Consider the following 20,464-nt stretch of genomic DNA (forward strand, 5'->3'; position numbering starts at 1 on the left):
TGTGCTGCTGTAGCTGAGTGGTGCACCACATGATCGTCCGGTGGGCCCGGCTCTAGCACCTGGTAGCACTTACTCATAGATCCATGTTGCCTGACGAAGGCTCGGATCCGGAGCCGATACGTGTTGCAACAACCTTATAAAACATCTCTAAAAGAAGCCTGATTGAAAAAGTTTGCATGTCTGAGCGCCGGCAACATCTGATACTTCCAAAACTAGATTTGGGTTCTTCTACAGCACTCATAGATCCAGGCACTGTGACTGTGGTATCTTCTTATATTTGTTATTCATGGCCCCCTGCCTTCTAAAATCAACTTTTTAAATTATGCTAATGAGCCTCATGAACTTCAGATCCACTCCATGCCCAAGATTCGCAGGCTGTTACCCCGGCACTGTGTGCATAAACTTTGTGGGGCCATTTGGTTACAGCAAGCAGAGGGTTGGAGAGTGCGGAGGAAGCAGGAGGCGGCAGTGGAACAGTGAGACGGCTTATGAAGCTGCAGCACAGAGGGCTCACTGCACAAGTGCTGAAGAAGCATAGTGGAGGATGAGAAAGTGTAATGGCCAGTGAAGTCAGATTATAGAGGGGCTAGGGTAGCCCTTCAGCCTCACCCCGGTTTATTATAATGGATTATTATGGTCAATTACATAATAATTGAGAGGTGACCGGGCTCTGCAGCTATGTCCCATAGGATAATTCACAAATATCATGGATTATAACATTGTTTTATTAAGAATTCCTACATGGAGATAAAACTTTCACTACTTGACTTTTGGATATGGGATGGACCCTCACTTCATCATAACAGCTCAAAAGAAAAGGGGAACACTGTGTCGGGTATAAATAAACACAAAACACTTCATTGTATGGTGTCAAATAGGCCACAGCTTTATTTAAATCACAAGACTAAAACAGTTAAAGGAGGAGTTGGGTGAATTGCTAGGAATGGGATTCACCTATACTGTGAGATCCCCAGCTGCCTGACATACAGCCCACCGGCCAGGCAGCAATAAAGGGGCGGCACGCTCTGCACCGCCATTCTAGCAGAGCCAGTCCACTTTAAGGGCACCAATGACCCTTGTGAAGATCCTCACTCCTGTGCTTCACCACCGTGCCCACCCCCGGATGACATTACCATTAAGACATCCTTCAGGCTGGCCACTTCCAAAGCTCAGCCTGTTCACCACCATGAGGTTTAACATCCTCTATGAGTTAAAATTAAGTCCACCTGCAACTTCCACCCAACTCCTCCACCGCCAACTCCAAAGCTGTGACAGATAGCAAAACCTGCTAATCTTTATTACTTAAAATTGACTCCTATTTTTTTTTTTTTTATAAATATATGTTTCCATTTGTATGTTTCTTTTTTAAACTAAAGCCATGAACATATACATTATGAATTAATGTCCAGGCAACCATAAAAACTGGCTAACCTCCGACTCACAAAGAGTCATCCCACAGCACTCAGGAGAGGAAAAACCCCCTGTGGAGGAAACCTCTAGGGAACCCATGGCTGAAGGATCGCCCTTCCTCTGGGCTTAGAAGGATAAAACCAACCTTATCTCATCATTATGCAGTACAAAGCAATATTACATGGTACAAAATACACAATGTCACGATCCAGCAAATAATGTACAATAAAGTTTTCTTAATTACACATAAAGTAGGTAAACAGTTGTAGAGTAGTAATGGTACAGGGCGGGTGGGAGGGACATGTTTCTCCATGGTCTTCTGGTGAGAGAAAGAGGAAGAGAGACCCAGGACAGGAAGTGATATCTACTGCTGGGTCCCACCCCTCTCATAGTACCACCCTACCCTACACTCTGCCCTCTCATAGTACCACCCTACCCTACACTCTGCCCTCTCATAGTACCACCCTACCCTACACTCTGCCCTCTCATAGTACCACCCTACCCTACACTCTGCCCTCTCATAGTACCACCCTACCCTACACTCTGCCCTCTCATAGTACCACCCTACCCTACACTCTGCCCTCTCATAGTACCACCCTACCCTACACTCTGCCCTCTCATAGCACCACCCTACCCTACACTCTGCCCTCTCATAGCACCACCCTACCCTACACTCTGCCCTCTCATAGTACCACCCTACCCTACACTCTGCCCTCTCATAGTACCACCCTACCCTACACTCTGCCCTCTCATAGCACCACCCTACCCTACACTCTGCCCTCTCATAGTACCACCCTACCCCACACACTGCCCTCTCAAAGCAGAACCCACCTATATTAAATGAATACAACTACATAAAAACTTCCAGCGTTCTAGGTCCCCCCATGCCAAAGTCATGTCCCCCTTTGCTTATGGCTCCGGGGGTTTCTTTCTATGAAGAAGTTGCCATACGCTCGGCTCATTTCATACATTTTTTCTGCTGGTTGTTATCAGAGCTCCCATAGAGAAAGCCCAGAATGCTCAGCTACATTTCCATTTACAATGTATCGAATAATGGGGTCCTTGATCCATGGATCTTGAGATTCTGTGGATATTCCACTTGTTGCTGGACGGGGCAGTGTGGTGCTGTGAAGTAAGATGTTGTCTTTACCTATGACCCCATTTCTCAAATATTTGCAAAATGAAGCACGTCTAATCAAGCCATGAAGAGGACTTAAAATGAATAGTTCACTTGGCCGAACCGAAATGTAAAAAATCTGTGCTGGCAACAATCACGGGTGTTAACTGTATAAATGCCGCTGGCAAAGTCGCATCTAAATTACTGGAGCTCTGCTTGCAACCATCTCCAGGACTTCTTCTTTGGATACATGTGGAACCCCCCACAGTCAAGGGTTAATGGCAGGGGGCTGAGCCTGACCCAGACTTCTAGTTTGGTATTGCAACATCCCCCACCGGGGCCGAGCCTTTTCTTGGGGCCTGGAGGCAGCCGGGGCCCAGAATACCGGAGTGGCTGGTGGTTGCGGCCTTGGCACGCTGTGGTCACGGTGCTTGGTATGGGGACCGGAGGGCTGTCCCATAGCCTGGCAGGTCTCCAGCAGCTGGTGTGTGCAAGAAATATGGAGGGAGAGGCTGATGCAATTGTTTCTCGTTTAGTGTCTGTAAGATATGTCCCTGGGTAATGGATGGGGAGCCCGTGGTGGTAATAGCTGTATCCAGGGATCAGACTAAGGAAACGTTGTGCAAATCACCTTACAGTTCTTTATTGAACAGCAAAAAACGGCCAAAACAGCAAAAGAACGGCCAAAAAACAGCAGATTTCAGCAAGCTGGTGAGCTGGTGGGAGATAGCTGGTCCACAGAAAGGTTACTCTCAGCCTGGTAGGATCTGCAGGCTGGGCTGGTAGGAATGAGGCTGAGTATAGAAGAGTACTCTGCTCTGGGGCTAAAGTCTCCTGACCTCCCCTCGGGTATCAGGCAGCGTCCTGAGATACTTCTTCTTCCTGGTAGTGGGTCTGGAGAGCAGCTCTGCAGGGAACTGCACACTGGACCTGCTTCTCTATCTACTGGACTCTATGGACTGGAATCCAAGACCATGTGCTCCTGCCCACTATTGTTTTATATATTCCCTTGGTCAGGTGGAAGCACTTCTCCAATCAGCTTCCAGCTTGCTTTACAAGAACATTATTGGACAGTAACATCTCACAGTGTTAACTCTTGCCTTACCAGGCAGTGGCTACAGCTGCAATCACTAAGTTCTCCAGTACTTGGAGACCTCCTAGAGAGGTGATCAGTCTCCCTAACATCTCCTGGAGAGGGCGCTATTTGCAACTACCACCTTGCCTATGCGTTGACAGGGGTGTTGCAGTATGAACCCAAACTTTGAGGTTCGGGTCCGCTCAACACTTACGACTTGAACATAAAAATGCATGGAAATTCCATTTTGTTACTAAAAATACAAGAAACGGAACATGGAAAAAAACAGAAAAATCCTTTAGAGCCGCTTCCCTTTTCAGTTAATATGAAGTAAAAGTCATAATACAGGAATAGTAAGAGACATGAAAACGGAGAGAATGTTACAGTAAATCCATCAGTCATAATCTTTATCCTCCCTCCAGCGCGTTCCGGACATAGTGTCTCATCCCTCGCATGACTAATGCACATTAAGTGTCGGCTTCTGCAAATTAACTGGGAAAAACTGAATGAGTCTGAATGGTTTTTTAAAGGAATGGAAACTAATCCAGCAACGGAGGACCTCCCACACTGGGGCTTATTTACTAAGGGTCCAGCAGATCGCATTTCCATAAGACTTCCCGACATTTTCGGGATTTGCTCCCCTGTGACAGCGATTTAGCAGGGGATTGTGTCGCACGCGATCGGATTTCACGTAGCGGCGCCGGCTTTCATGTAGTAAGCTGCTCCGGCCACTACAGAGATCGGAGCCGTCTGCTTCCGGTTTCAATCAGAATTATTTTATTTAATGCAACAAAAGGAGTTTCCAATAACTGGTTATTAACGTAAGGTCTCACTGGGAGTTGGTTTTCTTCCCCATCATCCATATTAGATTTATCATCAATTTTCCAAATATCATTTGCCATTTAAAAAATATTAATATTAAAGGCATTAAAAATATTAACTTAACCCCTTCAGGACTCGGCCTATTTTGACCATTTTTTAAGCGTATTAATTAAAAATTATCTATTTTTGGAACGCTTTTTGTTTTTTTTCTGGCCGTGCGGATCCAGTAACGATTCAATTTTATTATACAGATTGTTACGGAAGTGGCAACAACAAATATGTTTGGGTTTTTTGTGTATTTTTATACTTTATTAACTGTTTGTATGGGAAAGGGGCTTAAATTTATATTTATTTATTAATACATTTTAAAGGGAACCTGTCACCAGGGACCTCGTTTTCACTAAAGACGGGTTGCAGAAGCCCATGACACCCACAGTGCACATTTGCCTTTCTGCCTTTTCTAAGGATTTGCATTACAGTATAATTGTGTGTTATAACTTACCTTGCTCCCTGACAAAATCCTGAGGTAGTCACAGGGGCTGGACTTTGGTTTGGATGCATTTAAAAAAAAAACATGTGCCTTGTCTGTGTTACTCCCTCCTCAGAGCTTGGCCCCCACCTATGTGCTCCTGTACAGCTCCTCCTCCTTCTCAGAGGTCACAGTCTGGTGAGATGACATCAGTGGGGGAGGGAGGAGCTGTACAGGAGCGCAAAGATGGAGGCAGCCTGCAGCTCAGTCAAGTCACATGTTTTTTTGAATGCATCCAAACCAAAGCCCAACCCCTGTGACTACCCCAGGTTTTTGTCAGGGTGCAAGAGCAAGTTATAACACACAATTATATTGTAACACAGGTATAATGGACTTCTGCAATCCATCTTTAGTGAAAATGAGGTCCCTGGTGACAGGTTTCCTTTAACGTTTAAAAAAAAAAAAAAATCTTACTATTTTTTACTTATACAAACTTGAACCAGCAATGCTCTGATCACTGGTTCAAGTCCAATACACTGCTCTGCAATACTTTTTCATTGTAGAGTAGTGTAAACTATCTGGCAAGCTCAAGCATGCTCAGACAGTCTACAGTCAGACCCGGAAAGGACTTGACTGTTCAGGACATCAGGCAGCCCCGAGGCACTCCGCAAACCTCGGGGCTGCCCAGAAGAGGTTCGGATCCCCGGTAAGCGGAGCAGGGGTGTCTGATCCATAGGGGGAAGACCTTAACATGCTGCGGCCATGCTTGAGCCGGTTTTGATTGTGAGTGTTTGAGTATGATGTCAGCTGACATCCACTGCTTCTGGTGCCTGCTCCATTTGTGAGCCGGTTCGGAAGCAGGACATGATAGAATGTCCCGGTGTGGGAAGTATCTTCCTGCAGGGAAAGGGGATAAGATGTGTATAGGAAACATGCTGAGTGTACTACATATGCCACATCTAATGCCTGGATTTGAATATTTAGTGTAAGCAATGCCTCAAAATTTTACTACCTGACAAGACCTTCTTCCTATCTCTATTACCATCTGCGCTTCTCACAACTGTCCCCAGGACGTCCCCGATACTATGGAACTCTCTACCAAAATGTCTCAGACTTTCCTCTAACTTCAAAACCTTCAAAAGATTCCTGAAAACCAAAATGTCTATAATATAAATGAACCCCAGTGCTCTGCTCCCGCACTTCGTGTCTCCATCTACCCTCTCACATAGATTGTCCTCACTGGGCAGGGATTGTCCTCCTTCCACTGGATCCATATATTTGTAGTGTTTGTACTTTTGACTTGATTTTGTTCTCCTATCAATGTAATGTATGTGACCCCCGTTCTGAATGTAGAGCACCATGAAAATAACAGCGTTCTAACCGTACAGCAAATAAAAGTTTAAAAAAATGACAGAACACCAATAACACAAGAAACCTTATGTTCCATACGTCCTATATCTTTACACAAAAATTTTTTTGCAACTGATCCCTACAGGGACCCTCCTTTTGGTAGATGGGCTTTCACAAAGTGCCTAGATATATGTGCACACATACAGAAACACAAATGGTCTGTATCTAGAGAGTCCATCACAGTGTGACACTAGAGAGGTAGAAGAAGTGGAGAATGAATCGAGAGCTAAAGTGGACATTTCTCCACCTCCAACTCCCGGCATCCTTAGATGGTGCTGCTCCCCTGATTCTGGCACAGTTGCACGTTACGCTTTAGCCTTTTAACAGGCCATCGGTGCTGATACTTTTAGCCTCCAATATGAAGCCCTCTACTCTCTGGTGGGTAGTGCCAGGCAACTTGCTACTGCCCAGAGCCACACACCTAACAGCACAGAGAATAAACCAAAACACCAATTGTTTGGTTTACGAGTAGAGATGAGCGAGTATACGTGTCCGAGCTTGATGCTCGTTCGAGTATTAGCATAATCGAAACGGCTCGTTTCTGCAACGAGTATTTCCCCTGCTCGAGATCGAGCATTTATTTAAGAAAACACAGTGAAGAACAGTGAAGAATACAATGAAAACAGTGAACACAGGATCATTTAAGCTAAGAACCCAGCGAAGAACACAGCGAAGAACCCAGCAAAGAACCCAGCAAAGAACCCAGCAAAGAACCCAGCAAAGAACCCAGCAAAGAACCCAGCAAAGAACCCAGCAAAGAACCCAGCAAAGAACCCAGCAAAGAACCCAGCAAAGAACCCAGCAAAGAACCCAGCAAAGAACCCAGCAAAGAACCCAGCAAAGAACCCAGCAAAGAACCCAGCAAAGAACCCAGCAAAGAACCCAGCAAAGAACCCAGCAAAGAACCCAGCAAAGAACCCAGCAAAGAACCCAGCAAAGAACCCAGCAAAGAACCCAGCGAAGAACCCAGCGAAGAACCCAGCGAAGAACCCAGCGAAGAACCCAGCGAAGAACCCAGCGAAGAACCCAGCGAAGAACCCAGCGAAGAACCCAGCGAAGAACCCAGCGAAGAACACAGCGAAGAACACAGCGAAGAACACAGCGAAGAACCCAGCGAAGAACCCAGCAAAGAACCCAGCAAAGAACCCAGCAAAGAACCCAGCAAAGAACCCAGCAAAGAACCCAGCAAAGAACCCAGCAAAGAACCCAGCAAAGAACCCAGCAAAGAACCCAGCAAAGAACCCAGCAAAGAACCCAGCAAAGAACCCAGCGAAGAACCCAGCGAAGAACCCAGCGAAGAACACAGCGAAGAACACAGCGAAGAACACAGCGAAGAACACAGCGAAGAACACAGCGAAGAACACAGCGAAGAACACAGCGAAGAACACAGCGAAGAACACAGCGAAGAACACAGCGAAGAACACAGCGAAGAACACAACGAAGAACACAACGAAGAACACAACGAAGAACACAACGGAGAACACAGCGAAGAACACAGCGAAGAACACAGCGAAGAACCCAGCAAAGAACCCAGCAAAGAACCCAGCAAAGAACCCAGCAAAGAACCCAGCAAAGAACCCAGCAAAGAACCCAGCAAAGAACCCAGCAAAGAACCCAGCAAAGAACCCAGCGAAGAACCCAGCGAAGAACCCAGCGAAGAACACAGCAAAGAACACAGCAAAGAACACAGCAAAGAACACAGCAAAGAACACAGCAAAGAACACAGCAAAGAACACAGCAAAGAACACAGCAAAGAACCCAGCAAAGAACCCAGCAAAGAACACAGCAAAGAACACAGCAAAGAACCCAGCAAAGAACCCAGCAAAGAACCCAGCGAAGAACCCAGCGAAGAACCCAGCGAAGAACACAGCGAAGAACCCAGCGAAGAACACAGCGAAGAACACAGCGAAGAACACAGCGAAGAACACAGCGAAGAACACAGCGAAGAACACAGCGAAGAACACAGCGAAGAACCCAGCAAAGAACCCAGCAAAGAACCCAGCAAAGAACCCAGCAAAGAACCCAGCAAAGAACCCAGCAAAGAACCCAGCAAAGAACCCAGCAAAGAACCCAGCAAAGAACCCAGCAAAGAACCCAGCAAAGAACCCAGCAAAGAACCCAGCGAAGAACCCAGCGAAGAACACAGCGAAGAACACAGCAAAGAACACAGCAAAGAACACAGCAAAGAACACAGCAAAGAACACAGCAAAGAACACAGCAAAGAACACAGCAAAGAACACAGCAAAGAACACAGCAAAGAACACAGCAAAGAACACAGCAAAGAACACAGCAAAGAACACAGCAAAGAACACAGCAAAGAACACAGCAAAGAACACAGCGAAGAACACAGCGAAGAACACAGCGAAGAACACAGCGAAGAACACAGCGAAGAACACAGCGAAGAACACAGCGAAGAACACAGCGAAGAACACAACGAAGAACACAACGGAGAACACAACGGAGAACACAGCGAAGAACACAGCGAAGAACACAGCGAAGAACACATGATCGCGTACATCTGCTACCTTATCCGAAGAGCGTGCCGAACAGTGTTCTTCACAATAGTATGTGAAGAACAATATGTGTGAAGAACACATTGCAGATGTATGGAAACATCCGCAATGTGTTCTTCACACATATTGTTCTTCACATACTATTGTGAAGAACACCGTTCTTCACGCGTGTCTTCGGATAAGTTAGCAGATGTACGCGAACATCTGCAATGTGTTCTTCGCTGTGTTCTTCGCTGTGTTCTTTCAGTGAAAAATGCTCGAGTCTCCCATTGACTCAAATGGGGCTCGTTATTCCAGACGAGCACTCGAGCATCGGGAAAAGTTCATCTCGAATAACGAGCACTCGAGCATTTTAGTGCTCGCGCATCTCTATTTACGGGCAATGGTCACTATGGAAAAAAGTGATATGAAAAGGGTTTGTGAGAGGTCAGCTCTAAAGTTTTAGAATGCCAGGAGAAGGATATACATTGCAGGCAGCAGATTAATGAGGACGCCATTACTTATCAGCAGTTACTACTCACATGGGCCATCAGCTGGGCCATAGTTCAGGAATAAGACTCCTATGGCCATAAGAACCAACGTTCTCCATGTCAGTTTCCGCACAAGTTGTGAACGATGAATTCCCCTCTTCAACATGGAACTAAAAGCCAGAGCCACCGAGGTGCCAATGATGAAGACAAACCTGAAACATGCACAGAAATATAGTAGAAATCACAATCAAGCAACATAAATGTCATTGGACCCATGAATGAAATTGAACAACCTGGAATATATCCCCGCGTACATTGCGGGGATCACCGCTGGGACCGGTTCAGGTGAGTTAGGGGCATACATAGGTACACAGGTGCCCCTGCAACCCGGGATCGCATTGGCACCCATGACAATGCAGAACTAACTATTTGACTTTTCGTTGTTTTGGAAACTAGATTCATATGATAGGACAATGGACCTTTATAGCAGAATCGGGATGGAATTTTTCCCCTGCTATGGGGCAGTAGTCATCTACACTATGGGATTTATCACATTGTAGGATTATAGTTTGGGCTTGATGGACCTGCGTCTTTATTCCTTCTTAACTTCCTTGATGCTATAAACAGCTACAACACAACTGTACTGTATACTAGAATTTAGATAGGAAATGACCACTGTAAGATCATAAACACAAAGACTGATGAGACACTTACAACATGTCAGTGCCCGACTACCAATAGATGCTAAATGACTCCACATTACATTGAAGTAAGCAACTTTCTAGAGTGGCCGGCCTGTCCCTGTAATGTGCGTTTAGATGTTAATGGGTTGTAAAGTGGGTAATAATTTTTCGACTGACCCGTTCAATCATCAGCAATCACATTATTGACTTCATGCTGTTTATTGTACAACCGCAATCATACAGAAAGGACTCATCTCTTGTGTCATATTTGGCTGCAGTCATTAATGTGGGAGATGAAAGCTCGGCATTTTTGGCATTCTTCTTGTCTCGCCCCCCTCAAAAAATGACCGGTATCCTTCCCATCTCCATTTGGAAGCAGAATTCTTGATTCCTAAGAGATTTGATAAGATCCATAGGTCAGAGACCATCTTCTGCATGGAAGCAGTGTTCATGGTCAAACATTTCTAGAGCTGATCAGAGGGATTTGTGTAACCAAAGGGAAACGTAAAAAGCTTCCTTAGTTAAAAAGTCAAAATTTACAATGTAAGTAACAGACTTCATTGACCATTACAGACATTGCCAGTGGGATATAAGTAGCTGGTGGAGACCTGTCAGGTGACGACCACTGTCCTGAGAACGTGGTGTAATAGATACAGAATAGATAAGTCCTTCTTATATACATACAAATCCTGACAGGACCCCAAGGACATCATTGTCAGTAGTGATGTAATAGAAGAGTAGAAGGATATAATATATTCTACATAGAATATACATAAGATAACACTGACTGATCATTACTAGAGATGAGCGAACATGCTCGTCCGAGCTTGATGCTCGGTCGAGCATTAGGGTACTCGAAACTGCTCGTTACTCGGACGAATACTTCGCCCGCTCGAGAAAATGGCAGCTCCCGCCGTTTTGCTTTTTGGCGGCCAGAAACAGAGCCAATCACAAGCCAGGAGACTCTGCACTCCACCCAGCATGACGTGGTACCCTTACACGTAGATAGCAGTGGTTGGCTGGCCAGATCAGGTGACCCTGGGATAGACTAGCCGCTGGCCGCGCTGCTCGGATCATTCTGTCTCTGGATGCCGCTAGGGAGAGAGCTGCTGCTGCTCAGGGAAAGCGTTAGGGTGTTCTATTAGCTTACTGTTAGGCAGGAGTGATTCTCAAAGAACCCAACAGCCCTTCTTAGGGCTACAATAACGTTCTACTTTTTTTATTTTAATTTGCATCTTTTACCATTTTGTGAGGAATTAGCAGGGGGACTTGCTACCGTTGTGTTTAGCTCTTAGTGGCACACATATCCATAGCAAAGACCGAAGTGGGAAAATTCAGTAGGGGTTGGATTTCTATTAGGCAATAACTCAGTGTCATCTCATCTGGCATAGTACTGTGCTTCCTTTGATACTTGGCTAGAAAATAGCCATAGGAGAATACAAAGAGCTTACTTACGCATACAGTAGCGTTCTATATATTTGATTTCTGGTTGATCTGCTGGTGGCTGTAGTTTCTGCAGTGCATGTACTTGCCAATTCTGAGCAATTTGTAGTGAGACTTGCGACCGCTGTGTTCTGCGCTTAGTGGCGCACATATCCATAGCAAAGGCTGAAGTGGCAAAATTCAGTAGGGGTTGGATTTCTATTAGGCAATAACTCAGTGTCATCTCATCTGGCATAGTACTGTGCTTCCTTTGATACTTGGCTAGAAAATAGCCATAGGAGAATACAAACAGCTTCTTGAAGCCTACAGTAGCGTTCTATATATTTGATTTCTGGTTGATCTGCTGGTGGCTGTAGTTTCTGCAGTGCATGTACTTGCCAATTCTGAGCAATTTGTAGTGAGACTTGCGACCGCTGTGTTCTGCGCTTAGTGGCGCACATATCCATAGCAAAGGCTGAAGTGGCAAAATTAAGTAGGGGTTGGATTTCTATTAGGCAATAACTCAGTGTCATCTCATCTGGCATAGTACTGTGCTTCCTTTGATACTTGGCTAGAAAATAGCCATAGGAGAATACAAACAGCTTCTTGAAGCCTACAGTAGCGTTCTATATATTTGATTTCTGGTTGATCTGCTGGTGGCTGTAGTTTCTGCAGTGCATGTACTTGCCAATTCTGAGCAATTTGTAGTGAGACTTGCGACCGCTGTGTTCTGCGCTTAGTGGCGCACATATCCATAGCAAAGGCTGAAGTGGCAAAATTAAGTAGGGGTTGGATTTCTATTAGGCAATAACTCAGTGTCATCTCATCTGGCATAGTACTGTGCTTCCTTTGATACTTGGCTAGAAAATAGCCATAGGAGAATACAAACAGCTTCTTGAAGCCTACAGTAGCGTTCTATATATTTGATTTCTGGTTGATCTGCTGGTGGCTGTAGTTTCTGCAGTGCATGTACTTGCCAATTCTGAGCAATTTGTAGTGAGACTTGCGACCGCTGTGTTCTGCGCTTAGTGGCGCACATATCCATAGCAAAGGCTGAAGTGGCAAAATTAAGTAGGGGTTGGATTTCTATTAGGCAATAACTCAGTGTCATCTCATCTGGCATAGTACTGTGCTTCCTTTGATACTTGGCTAGAAAATAGCCATAGGAGAATACAAACAGCTTCTTGAAGCCTACAGTAGCGTTCTATATATTTGATTTCTGGTTGATCTGCTGGTGGCTGTAGTTTCTGCAGTGCATGTACTTGCCAATTCTGAGCAATTTGTAGTGGGACTTGCGACCGCTGTGTTCTGCGCTTAGTGGCGCACATATCCATAGCAAAGGCCGAAGTGGCAAAATTCAGTAGGGGTTGGATTTCTATTAGGCAATAACTCAGTGTCATCTCATCTGGCATAGTACTGTGCTTCCTTTGATACTTGGCTAGAAAATAGCCATAGCAATAGGATAGCATTGTTTGGTTTTAAAAACTCAAAAAAAAACAAAAAACACACAAAAAAAAAAAAAAACAAAAAAAAACAAAAAAAAGTAAAAAAAAAAATAAAGTTATAACTCTCATTTTAAAAATGTTTAACCCGAGGGCTAGGGGTAGAGGACGAGGGCGGGGACGTGGGCGTCCAACTACTGCAGGGGTCAGAGGCCGTGGTCCTGGGCGGGGTGAGACACCACCTGCTGATGAGGGAGCAGGGGAACGCCGCAGAGCTACACTCCCTAGGTTCATGTCTGAAGTTACTGGGACTCGTGGTAGAGCACTGTTGAGGCCAGAACAGTGCGAACAGGTGATGTCGTGGATTGCTGACAATGCTTCGAGCAATTTGTCCACCACCAGTCAGTCTTCCACGCAGTCCACCCATGTCACCGAAATCGCCACTCCTCCAGCTCCTGCACCTCAGCCTCCTCCCCCCCAGTCTGCCCCCTCCCAGGAAAATTTGGCATTTGAACCGGCATACTCTGAGGAACTGTTTTCTGGACCCTTCCCACAGTCACAAACCACTTGTCCGGTTGCTGCTGAGCAATTTTCCGATGCCCAGGTTTTCCACCAGTCACAGTCTGTGGGTGATGATGACCTTCTTGACGTAGTGGAAGTGTGTAAAGAGGTGTCCGACGATGAGGAGACACGGTTGTCAGACAGTGGGGAAGTTGTTGTCAGGGCAGGAAGTCCGAGGGGGGAGCAGACTGAGGGATCGGAGGATGATGAGGTGACAGACCCAAGCTGGGTTGAGAGGCCGGGTGAACACAGTGCTTCTGAGACGGAGGAGAGTCCTCGACCTGAACAGGTTGGAAGAGGCAGTGGTGGGGCCAGACGGAGAGGCAGGGCCAGAGCTGGTGCATCAGCGCCACTGTCAACTAGTGAAGCTCCCGTGGTGAGGGCTCTTGCGGCGAGGGCTAGATCTTCAGAAGTGTGGAGGTTCTTTAAGGAAACACCGGATGACCGACGGACTGTGGTGTGCAACATTTGCCAAACCAGGCTCAGCAGGGGTTCCACCACTACTAGCTTAACTACCACCAGTATGCGCAGGCATATGAATGCTAAGCACCCCACTCAGTGGCAACAAGCCCGTTCACCTCCGGCCGTGCACACCACTGCTCCTTCCCCTGTGTCAGCTGCTAGTCAGCCCCCTGCCCAGGACCCTGCCACAAAAACCCCATCGTCGCCTCCACGATCCTCCACAGCATCCACCAGCGTTCAGCTCTCCATACCCCAGACGCTGGAGCGGAAACGCAAATATAGTGCAACCCACCCGCACGCCCAAGCCCTTAATGTGCACATCTCCAGATTGCTTAGCCTGGAGATGCTGCCCTATAGGCTAGTAGAGACCGAGGCCTTTCGCAACCTCATGGCGGCGGCCGCCGCTCGGTATTCGGTCCCCAGCCGCCACTACTTTTCCCGATGTGCCGTCCCAGCCCTGCACCAGCACGTGTCAGACAACATCATCCGTGCCCTGACCAACGCCGTTTCTGACAAGGTCCACCTGACCACGGACACGTGGACGAGTGCTGCCGGGCAGGGCCACTATATATCGCTGACGGCACATTGGGTTAACTTGGTGGAGGCTGGGACCGAGTCTGACCCTGGGGCTGCTCATATACTGCCGACGCCGAGGATTGCGGGGCCTACCTCGGTCCAGGTGTTTCAGGCCTACTATGCCTCCTCCTCCTCCCACCCCTCCTCCACCTCCTCCTCCGAACTACCATCCGTGGGCACGGCGCCATCAGTCGGTAGCTCTAGGCACAGCAGCAGTGCCGTCGCTAAGCGACAGCAGGCGGTGCTCAAACTGCTGAGCCTAGGCGACAAAAGGCACACCGCCCAAGAGCTATTACAGGGCATCACGGCGCAGACTGATCTGTGGCTGGCACCGCTGAACCTCAAGCCGGGAATGGTTGTGTGTGACAACGGCCGTAACCTGGTGGCGGCTCTGCAACTCGGCAGACTGACACATGTGCCATGCCTGGCCCATGTGTTAAATCTGATAGTGCAGCGTTTCCTCAAGACATACCCCAATCTGTCTGATTTGCTCACGAAGGTGCGCCGCATCTGTGCGCATTTCAGGAAGTCCAGCCCAGATGCTGCCACTCTCAGGGCAGCGCAGCGCCGCCTCCAACTGCCCGCTCACCGACTGTTGTGCGACGTGCCCACGAGGTGGAATTCAACACTGACCATGTTATCCAGAGTTTACCAGCAGCGCAGAGCGATTGTAGACTGCCAGATGTCAACTTCCACCAGAACTGGTAGTCAGGTCAGTCAGCTTCCTCAAGTCTACAATGAGGAGTGGACGTGGATGTCTGATATCTGTCAGGTGCTGAGTAACTTTGAGGAGTCAACACAGATGGTCAGTGGCGATGCCGCCATCATCAGCCTCACCATCCCGCTGCTTGGCCTGTTGAAAAACTCTCTGGTCAGCATGAAGTCGGAAGCTTTGCGCTCGTCACAAGAGACGGGGGAAGAATATTCCCTTGTTGATAGCCAAAGCACCCTGAGGTCTGTTTCTCAGCGCATATCGGAGGAGGTGGAGGTGGAGGAGGATGAGGAGGAAGAGGAGGAGAATGTTGGCGAGACACAAGAGGGGACCATTGTTGAGTCCTTCACTGTTCAGCGTGTATGGGCAGAAGAAGAGGAGTTGGAGGAGTTGGAGGAGGAGGAAATGGACAGTCAGGCCAGTGAGGGGAGTGAATTCTTACGCGTTGGTACTCTGGCGCATATGGCAGATTTCATGCTAGGCTGCCTATCCCGTGACCCTCGCGTTCAAAGAATTTATTCCAGCACCGATTACTGGGTGTTCACTCTCCTGGACCCACGGTACAAGCAAAATCTTCCCACTCTCATCCCTGGAGAGGAAAGGAGTGTGAGAATGCATGAATACCAGCAGGCCCTGGTGCACAAGCTGAAACAGTATTTCCCTTCTGACAGCGCTAGCGGCAGAGTGCGTAGTTCTGCGGGACAAGTAGCGAGGGAGAGTAGGCGAGCAGGCAGCTTGTCCAGCACTGGCAAGGGTACGCTTTACAAGGCTTTTGCCAGCTTTATGTCACCCCAGCAAGACACTGTCACCTGTCCCCAGTCTCGGCAGAGTAGGGCTGATCTTTACAGAAAGATGGTGAGGGAGTACGTAGCTGACCATACCATCGTCCTAAATGATCACACAGCTCCCTACAACTACTGGGTTTCAAAGCTGGACATGTGGCACGAACTGGCGCTGTACGCCTTGGAGGTTCTTGCCTGCCCTGCCGCTAGCGTCTTGTCCGAGCGGGTTTTCAGTGCAGCTGGTGGCATCATCACCGATAAGCGTACACGCCTGTCGACTGACAGCGCTGACAGGCTGACGCTTATTAAAATGAATAAAGGCTGGATTTCTCAGAATTTCCAATCTCCACCAGGTGAAGGAAGCTCAACCTGAATAATTGATCCACTCCTCCTCCTCCTCCTCATTTTCCTCCTTCTCCTCCTCTTTGTACAGTAAAGCAGAGGAAAATGGCTATTTTTTGACAGGGCCCACTGGCTCTTGCTATAGTACTTCATGCATTTAATTTTTCTGGAGGGCCACCTACCCGGTCCTCTGTTTGAAACAATTTTTGTGAGTGCCACATACAGGCACTCAATCTATTCCATTTTACTGCAGGGCCACCTACCTGCTCCTCTGGTTTGAACAATTTTTGGGACTGCCACATACAGGCACTCAATCTATTCCATTTTACTGGAGGGCCACCTACCTGCTCCTCTGGTTTGAAACATTTTTGGGACTGCCACATACAGGCACTCAATCTATTCCATTTTACTGCAGGGCCACCTACCTGCTCCTCTGGTTTGAACAATTTTTGGGACTGCCACATACAGGCACTCAATCTATTCCATTTTACTGGAGGGCCACCTACCTGCTCCTCTGGTTTGAAACATTTTTGGGACTGCCACATACAGGCACTCAATCTATTCCATTTTACTGCAGGGCCACCTACCTGCTCCTCTGGTTTGAACAATTTTTGGGACTGCCACATACAGGCACTCAATCTATTCCATTTTACTGCAGGGCCACCTACCTGCTCCTCTGGTTTGAACAATTTTTGGGACTGCCACATACAGGCACTCAATCTATTCCATTTTACTGCAGGGCCACCTACCTGCTCCTCTGGTTTGAAACATTTTTGGGACTGCCACATACAGGCACTCAATCTATCCCATTTTACTGGAGGGCCACCTACCTGCTCCTCTGGTTTGAAAAATGTTTGGGACTGCCACATACAGGCACTATCCAAATTAAATTGTCTCCATAGCAGCCTCCACACGTTGTCTCCATTGCTACCTCCAAAAGTCGTCCATATAGCTGCCTCCATACATCGTCCCTTTATCAAACGAGGTGTGTCAGGCAGAAATTTGGGTTGTTTTCATGGATTCCACATCAAAGTTGTTAACTTTGTCGCCACCCTGCTGTGTTATCCACAAAATATACTGGCAAACTTTTACCATTTAGGGATATTATTTCAGCGCTTCTTGCGCATCTGTTTACATTCCCCTCACCCGGCATATCCTAAACTTATAAGAACGCTACTACACTTGATCTTATACAAAAGGTTCTTAGAAGTGCTGTTTGGGGAGTAGCCTAGAGACAGGGGCTTGGATTGGCGAAAGCTCGCCTGGCAGCGGAACGCCAGCTCCATGCGCATCATGCGCTTCTTGCGCATCTGTTTACATTCCCCTCACCCGCCATATCCCAAACTTATGAGAACGCTACTACACTTAACTTGGTGCAGGCTGGGACCGAGTCTGACCCTGGGGCTGGTCATATACTGCCGACGCAGAGAATTGCGGGGCCTACCTCGGTCCAGGTCTCAAAGGCCTACTATACCTCCTCCCACCCCTCCTCCACCTCCTCCTCCTCCGAATTACCATCCGTGGGCATGGCGCCATCAGTCGGTAGCTCTAGGCACAGCAGCAGTGCCGTCGCTAAGCGACAGCAGGCGGTGCTGAAACTGCTGAGCCTAGGCGATAAAAGGCACACCGCCCAAGAGCTATTACAGGGCATTCCACATCAAAGTTGTTAACTTTGTCGCCACCCTGCTGTGTAATCCACAAAATATACTTGCAAACTTTTACCATTTAGGGATATTATTTCAGCGCTTCTTGCGCATCTGTTTACATTCCCCTCACCCGGCATATCCTAAACTTATAAGAACGCTACTACACTTGATCTTATACAAAAGGTTCTTAGAAGTGCTGTTTGGGGAGTAGCCTAGAGACACGGGCTTGGATTGGCGAAAGCTCGCCTGGCAGCGGAGCGCCAGCTCCATGCCAAGATCCAACTAACATAGTTTTAACTGCAGCACCTTTAATCTACTACTAGTTCACTGCCTCCATACATGGTCCCCTTATCAAACGAGCTGTGTCAGGCAGAATTTTGGGTTGTTTTCATGGCTTCCATGTTAACTTTGTCGCCACCCTGCTGTGTAATCCACAAAATATACTGGCAAACTTTTATCATGTACCGATATTATTTGAGCGCTTCTTGCTCACCTCCTTTGGTTCCTCTCTGCCACCCATTGGTTTGAAGCCTGAGTCCATTTAGGGTATGTCGCCATGACACTCTCTAGCCTGCTGCCGCTGCCTCTGCATGCCGTCCCCTATAGTGTCAGGGTCAATTATTGGATGTTTTAGATGCTATCTAGCTTCATTCTGTCACTCTGTCATGGCCATGCTGTTGCCCATAATTTTGGCATAATGGTGCGATTATGCAGCCTCAGAGGCATCCATGCATGCTGCCCCTGCTGTTTCCTGTCCATTTCCGTGGTGTTTCCATCCTTTTCTGAGGTTCCCAGGTGTTTGGCCAAGCTTCCCTGTGCAGAGCCTTGGTCCCCTTGAAAAATGCTCGAGTCTCCCATTGACTTCAATGGGGTTCGTTATTCGAGACGAGCACTCGAGCATCGGGAAAAGTTCGTCTCGAATAACGAGTACCCGAGCATTTTAGTGTTCGCTCATCTCTAATCATTACATCACTACTGACAATATATGATGTCCCAGCTTATCCCCTCCCCCTCCTGTACAATGACCTCTATATAGATAACACTGACCCATCATTACATCACTACTGACAATAGATGATGTCACATCTTATCTCCTCCTCTTCCCTGTACAATGACCTCTATATAGATAACACTGACCCATCGTTACATCACTACTGACAATAGATGATGTCACAGCTTATCTCCTCCCACTCCCAGTACAATGACCTCTATATAGATAACACTGACCCATCATTACATCACTACTGACAATAGATGATGTCACAGCTTATCCCCTCCCACTCCCAGTACAATGACCTCTATATAGATAACACTGACCCATCATTACATCACTACTGACAATAGATGATGTCACAGCTTATCTCCTCCCCCTCCCTGTACAATGACCTCTATATAGATAACACTGACCCATCATTACATCACTACTGACAATAGATGATGTCACAGCTTATCTCCTCCCCCTCCCTGTACAATGACCTCTATATAGATAACACTGACCCATCATTACATCACTACTGACAATAGATGATGTCACAGCTTATCTCCCCCTCCCTGTACAATGACCTCTATATAGATAACACTGACCCATCATTACATCACTACTGACAATAGATGATGTCACAGCTTATCTCCCCCTCCCTGTACAATGACCTCTATATAGATAACACTGACCCATCATTACATCACTACTGACAATAGATGATGTCACAGCTTATCTCCTCCTCCTCCCTGTACAATGACCTCTATATAGATAACACTGACCCATCATTACATCACTACTGACAATAGATGATGTCACAGCTTATCCCCTCCCACTCCCAGTACAATGACCTCTATATAGATAACACTGACCCATCATTACATCATTACTGACAATAGATGTCACAGCTTATCTCCTCCCCCTCCCTGTACAATGGCCTCTATATAGATAACACTGACCCATCATTACATCACTACTGACAATAGATGATGTCACAGCTTATCTCCTCCCCCTCCTGTACAATGACCTCTATATAGATAACACTGACCCATCATTACATCACTACTGACAATAGATGATGTCACAGCTTATCTCCTCCTCCTCCCTGTACAATGACCTCTATATAGATAACACTGACCCATCATTACATCACTACTGACAATAGATGATGTCACAGCTTATCTCCTCCCCCTCCCTGTACAATGACCTCTATATAGATAACACTGACCCATCATTACATCACTACTGACAATAGATGATGTCACAGCTTATCTCCCCCTCCCTGTACAATGACCTCTATATAGATAACACTGACCCATCATTACATCACTACTGACAATAGATGATGTCAGAGCTTATCTCCTCCCCCTCCTTGTACAATGATCTCTATATAGATAACACTGACCCATCATTACATCACTACTGACAATAGATGATGTCACAGCTTATCTCCTCCCCCTCCCTGTACAATGACCTCTATATAGATAACACTGACCCATCATTACATCACTACTGACAATAGATGATGTCACAGCTTATCTCCTCCCCCTCCTGTACAATGACCTCTATAT

General features: G+C 47.0%; 1 protein-coding gene across 6 annotated transcripts in view; it reads right to left on the reverse strand.

Annotated features, from left to right (window-relative positions):
- LOC140105815 (heparan-alpha-glucosaminide N-acetyltransferase-like) overlaps positions 1–20,464 on the reverse strand; it is a 237,123-nt gene that overhangs the window by 105,079 nt on the left and 111,580 nt on the right. For all 6 annotated transcript variants that reach the window (XR_011850641.1, XM_072129916.1, XM_072129914.1 and 3 more), the window contains one exon: positions 9,338–9,498. Coding sequence is in view for 5 of the 6 variants with exons in the window: in XM_072129916.1 (XP_071986017.1) it covers positions 9,338–9,498 (161 nt within the window). In the remaining variant the exon portion in view is untranslated. The remainder of the gene's footprint in view (positions 1–9,337; positions 9,499–20,464) is intronic.

Source organism: Engystomops pustulosus, chromosome 11, assembly GCF_040894005.1.
Source record: "Engystomops pustulosus chromosome 11, aEngPut4.maternal, whole genome shotgun sequence".
Lineage (NCBI taxonomy): Eukaryota > Metazoa > Chordata > Amphibia > Anura > Leptodactylidae > Engystomops > Engystomops pustulosus.